At 45.6% G+C, this 14,737-nt stretch overlaps 1 protein-coding gene across 1 annotated transcript in view; it reads left to right on the plus strand.

Moving 5' to 3' along the window:
• Window positions 1–484: 484 nt before the first annotated feature.
• The window catches only part of FNDC1 (fibronectin type III domain containing 1), an 89,052-nt gene continuing 74,799 nt past the window's right edge, over window positions 485–14,737 (plus strand). The window contains exon 1 of the mRNA XM_083496371.1: window positions 485–825. Coding sequence (XP_083352497.1) covers window positions 723–825 — 103 coding nt within the window. The 5' untranslated portion in view covers window positions 485–722. The remainder of the gene's footprint in view (window positions 826–14,737) is intronic.

Below are 14,737 nucleotides of genomic sequence, written 5' to 3' on the forward strand. Positions count from 1 at the left end.
GACAGAGCTCTTTAATATGCTTTAATTGTGCAGGCATACATTTATGGTATGCACATGAATGACACACTGGAAACCACCTCGGTGATATAGCAGTGGCAGAGGTGAGATCGGGAAACCGTAGGTTCAAATCCCTGCTCCCTCCTGCTCACTTGCTAACCTTGTGTCAGCATTTGAGAGTGGGGGAGGGCATCATCATTATTATTATTGTTATTATTATTAATTGAATTTATATACCGCCCCTATACCCGGAGGTCTCAGGGCGGTTCAGCCCTCTTCCGATATACTTCTTTACCCAACTGCAAGGCGTCTGTTTGTTCGCTTATTTATTTTTCCACGAGCAACACTGCAGCCTATCCTCTCCTCCCTTGCGGCCTGAGTTGGTACAGCTCAAAATCCTACGACCACCTAGCGGTAATCTTGTTCAGGATGACTCTTGGCCACCGTGCTGGCAATATCGCCGTCGGCCAGTAGGGGGAGACATGGGCGCGGGGAGAGCGAGCGCAAGGCAGAGACCCGCGGGAGGCAGCGCAGCCGCGGGAACGGCGAACTTTCGGGAGATGCAGCAATGAAGAGAAGCGGCGAGCGGCGACGGCGGCACCGACGGAGCGTGCCTTGATCGCTGCCGCTGGGACCCGAGGGGAGCTGCACGGCCATCTCGGCGCGGGCTTGGCACTGCGGAGCCCCCTCCCCGCGCACCCCGGACCCTTGCGCACCCCGGACCCATGGCTGCTGCCGCCGCCGCCGGCCCGGCTCCGCGGATCCTCCTGCTGTCGTCCTGGGCGCTGCTCCTGCTCCTGGCTGCTCTGCTCCACTCGGCGGCACCAGGTACGGCCCCCTCCCATCCCATTTATTTCTCCCCAGTGAGGGGGTCTCCATCCTCGAAAAGGGGGCGATGAGGGTGCTCTCTGCGTTTTAATGCTGGGGACAGCCCTCCCCATATCCAGCATGATAAATGGAGAACTTTAACCACCCCACACCCCCGTCTCTATATTTCTTTTATCTACTTTCCACCTTTGATTTCCCCCTTCCAGATATTGTGAAGCCCTCGGGGCAGGGATCCCCGTCTATATTTCTTCTATCTATTTTCCATCTTCGATTCCCCCCCCCCCGATATTGTGAAGCCCTCGGGGCAGGGATCCCCGTCTACATTTCTTTTATCTACTTTCCATCTTCGATTATTTCCCCTCCTGATATTGGGAAGCCCTCGGGGCAGGGATCCCCGTCTAGCCTGGGCTCCCTGTAAAAGCACCTCGGTGGCGGAGGGGGGAAAAGGGTTCAGCCGTCGCGCTTGTCTGTGTATTCCGGGAAAGGGGATCTAGTCAGAGCCTCACGTCCCCAGGAAAATCTTTTCATTTACAAAACGTGGGGAACGCTGTTGAAAGTCAACCACAGCTTCAGCGTAAACGAAACGTCCCACTGGCGAGGCATTTTTCGCTCTTGAACCTCATCCCCACCTGCCCCTCAGATTCCTCCTACTCCTCTTTTAGGGTTCGGGGTTCCCCGCAGCCGCTGATCGCCCAGTGACACAATTAAAAAAAACCCTAACTGGAATCTGCTACAGTTTAGCCTTTGCCAAGTTGGCGCCCTCCTGAGGCTTCGGACTACAACTCCCATCAGGGCTGGGGCAGCCCAGTCGGATGGCTGGCATATAAATAATAAAAATAATATTATTAAAGCGTTTCGGGGTGTGCGTGTGCCAGGTTCGCAAAGGCTGCCGCAGAGCATCCCAGCCTTTCGTCTGGGAAGGGAACTGCCTTGTTCTGGAATGCAAAGATTGCAATTCTTCGAGAGCAGTTCCCTTTGAGCTCTGGGGAAGGAGCAGGCAGACGATCAGGCAGGCAACGTGGAGCTGCTGCCAGTCAGTGTGGGACAGTATTGGGCTAGATGGTCTGACTCTGTACAAGACAGCTTCCTTTGTAGAGGAGCATCTGATGATAAATGCAATCCGGATGCTTGCAGAGAAACTAGCGTGGCAAATGGAGGCTTGCCCTCTCGATTGCCATTGCAGAGGGGAAGTGCTGTGGCTCAGTTCTGTGGCCTGCAGAAAGTCCCAGGTTGCATGTCCAGGTAGGGCTGGAAGAGAACCCTGCCTGAGATCCCAGAGAAGCGCTGCCCGCGCGTGTAGGTGATGCTGAGCTTGATGCACCAATGATGTGACTCTGTAGAAACTCCTGCGTAAACTCACTTTCCCTGCGTTGGCTTCTGTTTGTGTTTATAATGTGGTTCCTTCCCTCTGTTCCTTGGTACTTTCTCTTCCCCTGGGTCTGTGCATTCTGCTCCCCCACCTTCCTGCCTTACAGGAATGGGAGAAGTAAGCTGTATGTGTTGCTACAAGTTCCACACGCAGCCAAGTGCAGGAATTCTGAGCTCCCAACTTGCCCACGGGGCCAGTTCCTTGACGGCTGGCGTTGATGGTAATTGCAAAGACAAGGGGGCTGAACCTGAAGCCGTGATTACTTGCTTGGAAGCAAGTTTCGTCGAAGCACCGAGACATATTCTCAAGAAAATAAGCGCAGGCTCATTATGTCTATGTCAGGAAAGGGGGGGGGGGAACCACCCCAGCTAATTTGCAGGCTTTTCCTCCCTTGCTTTTAATGAACAATAATTCAACGATGCTAACATAATGAGTCACGTGATCAGCACCACGACTGATTTCCTAAGGCAGAAGTTTGTGTGATTGGCTAGTAGTTGCTTTCTTTTGACACAATGTCGTAAATCATAATGGACCGAATAAATGTGGCAAGGGGAAAAAAACACACAACCTTTCCCTGTGCATTTTTTCAACTCCTTGAGAACTGTTTCTTTTGGAAGTGAGCAACAGGACATTGGTTTCCAGGGAGGGGAGCGCTGGAGAGCCATAATATAATATGGAATGTCCTGTTTGGGGAGCCTATGGCTAAAACACCTGTAACCCTTTCAAAGATATTTTCTTCCTCCCTCCAGGCTCCTGCTGCCTTTCTGGAATCAGGGTTGTTTGCTGTGGCTTGCAAGCTTCTGTTGGGCTTCCCACTGGTGTATCCTCCCCTTTGCCCCTCCCATTCACCCCGTAGCCTATAAATCACTCCAGAGATTGATGGAATGTTTTAGCTGGAGAGCTCTAGCCTGAGAGTCTTGCGCTGAGGCCCAGATCCACCACATTAACACAGGATTTGCAGCGTATGGACGGGCAGATCAAAGATAAAATACTTTTGGATAAACCAGTGGGATTAGCAAGGTGGTGGAGGTGGGGGGAGTGCTCTGCCTTTGCTTTGGATGGATTTAGGAGTCTGATTAATCTGTTCTGTGTAAAATATTTGCTTGCTTCCCAGAACTTTCTGTTCATCCATCAGGCTTGGGAGGTGAATTCAGCTCTGAAGCAAGCAGCCCTTTGCTCTGGTTGGAAAGATGGGCAGTTTAGCATTCCGTGCAAAACAACATGCATGAATCACTGACTTTTATATATTACTGCCTGTTGTATTGGGTGCCTTCCTGGGTAGTCTTGATTGTTCTCAAAGCGGATGTCATATGTTATAATGGATGATGGCTTAAGTGTTTAACAGTACAGTTCTATGCATGTCTACTCAGAAGTACATCCCATTGAGTTCAATGTGTGTGGAGGGGTCTTTCCAAGTAAATGTCTATAGGTCTGCAGCTTTAGCCTCCTTTACTGCAGACCAGGGATGGGGAACTTGTGGCCTTCCAAATGTTGTTGGACTACAACTTGCATTATCCATGAACATTGGCTTATTGGGGTCCAACAATATCTGGGGGCATAGGTTCCTGATCCCTGCTGGAGACAAATCCAGAAATTAATACCCCTCCTCTTTCTTTCTTTTTTGGTAAAGATGTTTTCTCATTTAGGAAATCTTAGTTGTTAATTCATCAAATTGATTTTACTTAATAACCCTCTACTCCACTGTTGTTTAAGATCTAGCTGAAATGAAAATCCAGAATAGATAGGTTTAGGATGCAATCATTCTCTCTATTGTATTCCATCATAGAATCATGGAATTGTATAACTGGAAGGGACGACAAAGGTCATCTAATCCAACCCTCTGCAGTGTAGCCCTAATCCACAACCTTGAGATTAAGAGTCAATTGCTATCCTGTAACAGACACTCTTCATTCAGTGACCACTGAGCACAATCAGTCCTCATTAGGCTGCATAGTGATGGGCCAATATTCTCCTGTGGATTTCTACCTGTTGGGCAGCAGTTAGTAGCACAAGATTCCTGTCTGGGGAATAAAAAGGGTAACAAAGGAGCAAGTTGTGGCAGGAGTGGGGAGCCACATGAGCTTTACCTGCTATTGGCATCAATTAATACAGGCATAGGGAACCTGTGGCCCTCCTGATATTGCTGGATTGGAAGTCTCAGCATCCTTGACCACCTGCCAGGCTGGCTGGGGCTGATGGGAGTTGGTCCAGCAACATCTAGAGGGCCTGATCTTACACGCACTTTGCCTACACTTGATCATCAAAGACATTCCAAGGCAGTTCTGCTTCTTGGCAATAAGCAACACGCCGGGACACCACTGAAGAAAGCACCTCCTTAAGCTGTTAGATTGATCTGCACGTCAGGAAGCCCGGCTTCACACGCTTTCCCTCGACTCCTTTTCCTGTATCTGACAAAGTTCAAGAGACCTTCACTGTGCTGAAAGAACACTGCGTAGTTTGGCAACCACAGCGCTTCCACTTCCTTTCTGAAAAATATTAGCATCCTTTTCAAAAGTAAGAATGAAAAGCTGAAATTACTGTGGTGAGTGGTAGCACAGAAAACAATGTATGGGAAAATCCAGATGTACGGCACAAAAACACTCAACAAACTTTCTGTCCGGATTTTCACTGTTTGAAATATGGCAGCCCTACCTGATGTTCCTTCAGGCCGTGCTGCTGTTAAGAAATGTTGGACTCCCAGAATGGGATGGCATTCTTTTCATCACAGAATATTTCTGGTATCTCTTTATGGGCCATGCAATTCCATGGGAATGGCAGTTATGTTATGTTTCAGTCCTGCTAGCCAGGCATGCAAAAGTCCCATAGTTTTCACTTGCATTTGTGTGCTCACATAGGTTTGATGCTACCAAACAAATTTTGCTTCAGTCGTAGAAGTAAAGTTCCCTACCTCCTGCTCCAAAACATGTAAGCAGAAGCTCTTACTTGTAAGTAAGAAAGGGATCTTTATTCAAGCATGTAACAGTACAGGCTCAGCAGCAGGCACAAGGCTCAGAAGTCCCAGTTCAAGGGTTCAAGAGCAGAACAAGAAGTTCAGAACTGGATGGAAGCAATGAAGATGTCCCAACAACTTCCCATGCTCCACCCTCCAAGCTTCTAAAGATGAGCCCTGGCATGCTCACTCATGAGACGTGCTTGCCATATGGAAATATCAGGATTGCAAACACATGCTCTCTCAGGGCAGGTGGGTTTGCTCCCATCTGCAAAGGTGGCTGCTGGTTCTAGGTCACAAGACCACAACCTCCTGGTCAGGTTCCTGTTTCACCTCTTCCCTTGGCAGCTCAAAACTGCCCCTAGGTCTGGCAGGGAGGGGGCAGAGCCAGCATCCCTGATCCCCTTTCCCAAGTGGCTGAATTTGGGGCAGAAAGGGGCTATCCATGCTCCCCTATTAAAACTCCCCTCTGTTTCCTCCTCCCCTTCTCCGCCTGCTTGAGAGCATGTCAGTCTAAAACCAGATCCCAACAGCACAGGGACTTGCACCTTGGTAGCTAGCAAGTCATCAATAGGGTTGCTATTTTTTTTATTGAAAAAGTTCTGGCTCCCTGGGCATGGGTGGAGCCAGGACAGGTGAGATTGGGCAGAAACTGACAGTTTGGGGACAGAACTTGTAGGACTTTAGTGAGTCATGAGCAAGTAAAGCAGAGGATGCCTGAAAATTAATTTTCTATGAATTTCTAGAATTCTTGGTCTGTGGTGCTCATTAAAATATATTCAGGTGTCTCTTGCTATTATTTATTACTGCATTTATTGTAAAAAAATATTTCATATCAGACTCTTCTTCATCATCAAAGAAAACTAGAGTGACAACAAGATCAAATTATGCCAATAAACTCATGTCTAAATCATAGCTCTTACTTTTACTGTTTCCTGCTTGGCAGGGGGTTGGACTCGATGGCCCTTGTGGTCTTTTCCAACTCTATGATTCTATACAGTTATTGGATGTGAACACATGGAATTAATAGTCCCTCCCCCCCCCCCCGGGTATTTGTGTATTATCACTTGTTTTGTATTCCAGTGTTTGTCCAGGTTTTGTCTGTGTCTCATGTGAGTGGACTGTTGACTGAGAATGTGAGATCAAATCAAGCTTAGCGGTTTCAGAGTTTAGATAGTGTGATTAGAAAATGTGCGAGAAGAATGAAGTTTGAGTACATTGGTGGATGTGTGGGCACTGGTGTGACAGTGTGCTTCAGTGGAACTGTGTGGAGTGTTATATTTAGCTGCCATTAGATTAATTTGTGTTTATCATTGTATAGAGAGATGTGAATTTAATTGGATTGGTTTGTTGAGTAGAAATTTGGAAAGAGTGAGTCTCTTTTTCTTTTTCTTAGTTATTGATCACATGATTTTAAAATGTGCAATTTTTATTTTTCTAGTTGATTTTCCCTTGAAATATTTCACTTGGTTGTTCTGAGGATAATTTTCATTGCTAACTGTGTTCTAAAATGTGGATTTTTTTGTTGTAAGGAAGAAGTTGATCAAGCTTTAGAGAATGCCCTATTTCATTGTCAATACTGGTATTTTATGTGGATTTTCAAAAGTATCTTTTATATTTGGTTTTCATTTATGTTTTAAGTTACATTGGAAATTGCTTAGAAATTTCCCCGGCTAAACTATAAGCAGTATATAAGTTGTCTGAATAAACAAATAAACAAATAAAAAGTGAAGTCATACCAACGCTACAAAAATACAGCAACTTGATTTTTGAAACAATAACAGAAGAGCTTATTGTCTTTTAAAAAAATTACTGATTGCAATTCCAGTAACCCAATGCTGACGACTGACTTGTGGTCAGGATCACATAGTTGGCTCTCTACTGGCCTCTGGTGGCAGTGAGGAATACTACCGGTTCAGATGGGTCAACTGTGCAGGCCCCAGGTTTGCCTATGTTGTCAGAAAGCTGCTACTGGTGATTATCCTGTTAGCGGTAGCAACATGGAGCATTTAAAGGTGGGGCACCAGCAGTGTTGGGTCCAGATACCCTGAAGGGCCAGCTCATAGGATCCACTCAGCTATGTCATCCTAGAGCTGGAATAATGAAAATTTATAAGAAATTGCACCCTCATCTTCTACCCAGGCTGGTGCCATGCTGCTCTTTTCTGACCCCACTTAGGATTGCACTGCCTGGTTCCATTCCTTTGCACACTTACTTGCAAGTGCCGGTGTGGCGTAATGGTTAGAGTGTTGGACTAGGACGTGGGAGACCAGGGTTCAAATCCCCACTCAGCCCTGAAGCTCACTGGGTGCCCTTGGGCCAGTCACCATTTCTTAGCCTAACCTACCTCACAGGGTTGTTGTGAGGATGAAATGGGGAGGAGGAGAACCATGTACTCTGCCTTGAGATTATTGGATGATAAAGGTGGTATATAAATGTATTACATTAAACAATCAAATAAATATGCTCCATTAAACTTAGTCAAACTTGGTTCTGAGTAGATATGCACAGGATCATGCTGCTAAGTTTGCTCAGCTGGAAGTTAGGTTGTGCCCTTTGCTCAGTGCAAACGGCAGATTTTCAGAGCACCGCTTCGCTCATGCAGAGAGTGAGTAATTCTTATTATTACGTAACCTCAGTTAATTTATGTAACCCTCCTTCTGCCTAAAATGTTAAAATCTGTAGTTTATCACACACGGCTTTGAAAGCATTTGAGTCGATTCTTACACTAGAACACTTCGCTTTGTGGGGAGGGTTATTGTTTGTTTGTTAAAGACTCCCATGTTGCAATCGTATAATTACAAATTCTCAGATCTCTGCAGAAGTTTCCCTTCTGTGTTGCAGTGATAGCTATGGAATTCCTTGCTGGTCTCAGTTCAGGGTACCTCAGGATGAGAGACAGGAGCTGGAGGACTGAAGTGAGTGGAAGGATATCCCGGGGGGGGGGGGGGAGAGTGCACAGGTCTTATCTATGTAAAGGTCTTGCGTTGGGGATAAAAGTTCCACTCCATAGTAACTTCATTCCCACTTTTTCTCTCATGCCAGGGGTGAGGAACCTGTTTCAGATCAGGGGCTGCTTTCCATTCTGAGCAACTTCCCAGCAGGCCACAGGCCAGTGGTGGGCGGGGTCAGAGGCACAAGTGGGCAGGGCAATGAACATGAACTGTGTCTTTGCCCAGGATGCTAGTTTCTACACAGACTTGCCCAACCCTCCCCATCTTCCACCCAAATAAGCAAGAGGTGTTACCAGACTAGGCAAAAACAAAAACAAAACACTCAGGGGAAGTGTGCGAAGTAAGGCCAATGAGGGACATGGCCTTGGGACAGTGCATGAGTCCTGCAGGCCCATTAGAGAGGATTGGATGGTCACATTTAGACCCCAGGTCTGACTTTCCGCACCCCAGTCTTACACCTTGCTCAAATGTAAAGTTTTTTCCCCCAGCACTGGAAAATAATCTTGCCCCAGTGCAAGGCTGGTTCATACTTGGCCTGTGTAGGGCTAATTACGTTGTGTAAAGTTAAGCGGATGCTGACCTTGCAAAAACATGACTATTATTTCACATGTGATTTAAGTTATTTTGATTCCTAGTCTACTGTAGCTGTAGGGTCGAGACGAGTTTGCAAAAATACAGGGAGACAAATGAAGAAACCCAGAAGAAATGAATAATTTAGCATTGCACTCGGGCTGCCACTAGGTGTCTCAAATCAAACCTCTGCACAACTGAACAGTCTGCTACTAAGCCCTGTCTCCTATTAGAAGCTGTGCTTGTTAGAAAAGGAAGTGCTTGCAAAGGGTAATTCTCCCATCTGCCGCAGCATTTCACAGCCTACTTGTGTGTTTATTAAGATTTGTACCCTGCCCTTCAAACACAAGATCACAGTTAAAAAACATAAAGTAACTGATGCATAAGAACAGCAAATGTATAAAAGCAGCATACATGTGATATCAAAGTGATCCAATAAAATAGGTCAGCAAAAATAAAAAAAGCCAAAGAAAAGCCGACACATTACCACTGAAAATATTGTCTCCCAATATTTCCAATATTGTCCCAATATTGTCTCCCACCCACTGTACCGGAGACTGTGTGTCTCTCTCTAAGGGGAGTGGGCAAAGGGAAGCGGTTTCCCTCTCCCCCTATGAGCCGTTGCCAGGTTTAACTTTTTGAAAGGACTGGATTGCTGGCATCAGTCTGCAGTCCAGGAGACAATGGAGGCATGTGCCTTTGGGGGTGAGGTCAAGCTGTTGGACGGATACAGCTCCTGCTGTGGTTGTAGAGACTGATGTGAGAGAGATGTTTTGTTGCAGCTGGGGCAGGTGAGGGTGTCCAGTTGTGCTGCTGCAGATACATCACAATATTTCTTCTCTGTGCTCCTCCCAGCGGTCATTCCTCCTTTGGTCACTGCTATGGATACACGATATAAAAATACTAATGTTCTAGCATTTAAAGAACCTGAGATACGAAGCAAAATGTACAGGAGCAATCCCCCCCCCCCCGTGTATGTGTGAATCTAGTTTTCTTTCCCCATCTCCATTAGTGTGTCACACTGCCCCCTGTTGGTGGTGCTGAAGGGGATGATGGGAGGTGCTGAAGGCAGGGCTGTTTTAAGCATATGCAGCACCTCTGAGATAATTCCAGTATCATGGGGAGTTCTGTGGTGGTTTGGAGCTGGGGTAAGTGGTGATACTCGCCCGCCCCACAGTAGGCAGGACGCACACTCTGAGCTGTTTAACCCTGTAAGCTCAGGTTCTCCTCAGCGCCGGGGTGCAAAGATCCACCCGGTGCCCCCCCCCCGGTTGCCCAGTCCCAGGCTCGCAGGAGGGTGGAGCTGGCCGGCCGCCTCAGCGTCTCGCTGGCTCAGTTGCCCCCAAACTCGTGGCACAGAATCGCCCGCAGCAGAAGAGCCCACCGCGGTGCTCCGACTCATGGATGGGCTCTTCCACGGACTCAACTCTTGGGCCCCGGATTCTTGGCCTGGCGTCCCTGAGAGCTCAGTGCCTGGGTGCCCCACACCCCTAGTGCCTATGGGTAAGACAGCCCTGGCTGAAGGGCAACAACACCTGAAGGGCCACAAAGCTACTCCACCTTTTCTGTGTGCTGATGGCGCCCATCGTCCATGACCAGGCCTTGCAAGCTGCGGCTGACAGGAGCTGGAATTCAAAGTTATCTGGAGGGCCAAATCCCTGATTATATTTATACCACCCTAACCAGAATCTCAAGGATACTTGAATTGATAATGTATAAATAAACGTATTGCTTGTGTACTGCATATGAAACTTAATAAGAATGTACCACTGGACAAGTTACTGTAGTTATATGTTGATCTTGAATTTAGATGGAAAACTATAAAAATTATTCGGGGCGGGGGGGGGGGGTTATAATTACATCCCTTCCAACATTTCTCAGGTGAAAATAGGGACATCCTATTCCATCCCCTCCAACATTTCTCTGATGAAAATAGGGACTCCCAAAGGGAAAGCGAGACAGTCAAGGATCAAATCAGAAACCAAGATGGCTTCCTTAATTCCAAGACTGTCCCTGGAAAATCGAGACACTTGGTGGGTCTCTAATTATGACCCCATTCAATAGAACTCTTAGGGCAGTGGATGCTAAAATAACAGCATTTTGTTTGCTTGCTTTTGTTTGCCTTTGACCTGTCATGTCTCTTCTTAGGTTCTTCTCTTTGCTGTGAGGTTTATTTTGGGAGATGGGGTAGGGTGGGGTGGGGCAACCTCCCGGGGGTCCTTAGTACCATGCCTGGTGGCAGTGACCAGCAGATGTGCAAAACGCTACGGAAATGGAACAGCAGAAGCGGCAATTATAAACATGAATGTGACCTGTATTCCAGCCTTTGCCAACCTAGTGCCCTCCAGTTGTTTTAGAGTCCAACTCCAGTGTACAGGGCTGGCTGGGCCCGATGGGAGTTTTACTCAAAAATATCTTGATGACACCAGGTTGGCTGAGGCTGCTGTATTCTAACTCCAGTTTCTTTACTGCAATGAAAACGTCTGAAAAACTGGCAGGCGAAAGTTGTGTTGTTTACATGGAATTAATTAGTCTCACAACATGTGTTTGGAAATAGGCACAGTGTAGCGATTAAATGAATGGCCACAATCCAAGTGAAATCAATGTGTTTTGCTGGCTATTAATTTTCACAGGAAAGTGTTGCACCTGCTTAAATATCTCTTATTGATTCTCAGTGGAGCGTTACATTGCTTAGCTCTGATTTGTGCCCATCATTCTAAAAGGGTGGGTTTGACACCAGAAATCTAAATAGCATATGATTAGGACTTCTTTTCTTTCTAGTCAGAGTGTGCCAATATAATAATAATTATTGTACCCACATGTGTGTGGGTTTAATTTTCATTTTGATGCAACTGTTTCATCTTTATCTCTTCCTTTAATTTAATAGGTTGTGAAATAATGTTTTCACATAAATAAAAAAGAAATAATAATAATAATAATAATAATAATAATAATAATAATAATAATAATAATAATATTTAAACACGGAATCTCCAGATTGGCTGCAAACCAAAACTCCCCTGACCTTGACAGCCAGCTCGCCTGGCCCCATCCATATCCTGGTAGGTGCAGTGCCCCAGCTGGTGGGAGGACTGTATTGCAGCTACTTCACCCACTTTGAGTGCCACTGCTGCTCTCCAGGTACTTACAAGAGGACTTTTTACTCATGATGGTCTTTGATATTCTTCCCACTTGCCACAGCATATAATACTGAATGCAAATTTATATTTGAGGGAGTCTTTCCATTCCTCTGCGTGGAGGACTATCCTATTTTAACTTTGCAAGAACACTGCAAAATAGTTTAGACTGAAGAATGATGACTAATCCGCCCAATAAGTTCCATATTTTAAATAGGAATTTCAGCCCAGGTCTCCCTGAACCAAAGTCTTTTTACTTTAACCATATAATAAGCAGAATTCCACAAATACGTTTGGCACTGGCAACTTCCTCTTCTCAATCTGGTGACTGTCCCTTTCTTTCTCTTTGACTCATGTGACAGAAGAGATAGCAAGGGTTTCACAGGCAGGCTCTGTTCAGAAAGTTTCCCAAAATTGTAAAGGTGTGGAGAAAATAGGAAGCCAGATGAGTCATGGAGAAGGAGCGTTTGGGGGTGGGTGGGAACAATTATCTAATCTTTGCTAATCAGAGCTAGTTGGAATTCTGAACTAAATTGAGGGAGGGCATGTTTGCTTCTCTCTCTTTCTCTCTTCAAGACTTCCCAGTTACAGTTCAGAGTGAGCAAATGCTCTGAATTCCAAGTGGTGCAACCACTAGTCTGAATTTTGAGGAGCTGAATCTTTGCTCCCCTCCCAGAGAGGGGGTGGTATACAATAATACACAGAGGGACTGCATATTCCTCTATCTTTCTTTGACAGACATTCTGGGCAGGACTGACTGACTGAATGATATAATTGGCATTTGTATCCATCCTTACCCATGACCCTTTTGATCAATCCAGTTTTGTTAATATACGACAAAATATATACTTATAATAAAAGGTTAAAGCAAGGAGAACCCCCCTGTATTTAATTGTCCAAGCTATGCTCTACTATTTAGAGAGACAGCTTGCTTGAGATCAATGACCTTTGTGCATCCCAGGCATTTGGAGAGTAGTAACACTGGGACACGGGTGGTGCTGTGGGTTAAACCACTGAGCCTCTTGGGCTTGCCGATCAGAAGGTCGGCGGTTCGAATCCCCGCGATGGGGTGAGCTCCCGTTGCTCGGTCCCTGCTCCTGCCAACCTAGCAGTTTGAAAGCACGTCAAATTGCAAGTAGATAAATAGGTACCGCTCCGGCAGGAAGGTAAACGGCGTTTCCGTGCGCTGCTCTGGTTTGCCAGAAGCGGCTTAGTCATGCTGGCCACATGACCCCGGAAGCTGTACGCCGGCTCCCTCGGCCAATAAAGCGAGATGAGCGCCGCAACCCCAGAGTCGGCCATGACTGGACCTAATGGTCAGGGGTCCCTTTACCTTTTTTAAACCCTGCTGGCCTCTTACTTTCTAGGGAAAAGCTGTCACTCAGTGTCCAGAGGCCCCAAAGCTCCATTAATATATTTGTGAAGTTCTATATCTATCTATTATCTATCATCTATCTACTTTTAAATAAAAAAGTAGCTTGCTTCTTTGCACCTGGAGAAAGCATGTGTGAGAAGGTATGCCTGATTAAAAAAACAAGTGACAAATTTAATTCAAACCAACGTGAGTCACGAACAGTATTGATAACATGGATATTAAGGGAAAGCACTTCAGTCTGTGTCTTACAGAAACAGAGAGGAGTTATTTTCCCTTAGCCTGTCTAAGGTGTCAGTTTTGACATTTTCCAGCATGATATTTGACAATTACTTATAAAGGAGGAAGTTTTAAAAGTGAATGCTGTTTCTAACACTGTTACCTTTGGCAAAGTTTCACTGGTTGAAGCTCATGGATTTTTGATGATCTGCTGGACATATATTTGCTTTCTTCGCTGAATGCATGTTAAAGCTTGAATTTGTGTGCCCTGACTTTTTCTTCAGCCTCCAAGAGAATTTTGGCAGAACCCAGTGGAAAGTTAAACTTGCACTTTAGAGATGGAATGGAAAGACTTTACATAAACATATGAATCTTTCTTGGATTGAAAAAAAAATCTTGTTGTTGCAACACTGGGTGGAAGAATCGTCTTGCAGTCAGGCCTAATCATTGTAATCCAAGACACATGAATGTTTGGGGGAGACCCAATTTAATACCTGCTGTTTTTAGAAGTTCTTGAAAACTTCTGGTTCCTCAGACTGCACCATTTCAAGTCACAATTGAAGGGTTGCAAGCTTGAAAGCTTCCTTCAGAAACCAAGTGCATTTTAGGGTGATGGACTATATTCAACTTAGGTTGGTGCTGTGTGCTTCTTTTTTGAACTTTAAATTGGGGATGAGGAACCAGGGGTCCTCCAAATGTACAGCTCCCATAAGCCTTTGGCCATGCTAGCTGGGGTTGATGACAGCTGGAGTTCAGCAACATCTGAAGAGCCACAGGATCCCCAGCCCAGCTTTAAGTAGTGGCTGCAGGTGTCAGAGCATCAGGACCGGAACCATGGTGATGGATAGGTGTTTAAACCATTTACTCCTACCCTGTGTTTGTGGGAGGGGAGTTATTGTTTTGCTTTATCCTGTATTTTTATCTTGTGAACTGCTCTGGGATCTTCAGATGAAGGGCGGTATAATAATAATAATAATAATAATAATAATAATAATAATAATAATAAATCCTGATTTGAAGCTACTCTTTCCATCCAGAGAGATGCTCCCTTGCAGTCCACAATGGTATGTTTCTCCTGACACCAATAGCAGTTTTGGGAGAAGAGGGATTTTCATTGGGACAGCGCCATGGAAAAAGAGTTTAAAAATCCACCCCCTGCATCAGTTCTCCCCTCTACAGTTGCTATTTATAGCTTTAAAATAATTGCATAGTGCTAAACTGTGTTTTTAATGTTATATGTCATTTGACACTCCTTTGCCCAGCCATGCTACATATGTCAGCATTTGGAGGGTTTTCTTAATAAAACAAAATTGTGCATCTAAACATCTCTGCAGTGTGAAC

This window comes from Podarcis liolepis, assembly GCF_965112155.1.
Source record: "Podarcis liolepis genome assembly, chromosome: 3".
NCBI lineage: Eukaryota > Metazoa > Chordata > Lepidosauria > Squamata > Lacertidae > Podarcis > Podarcis liolepis.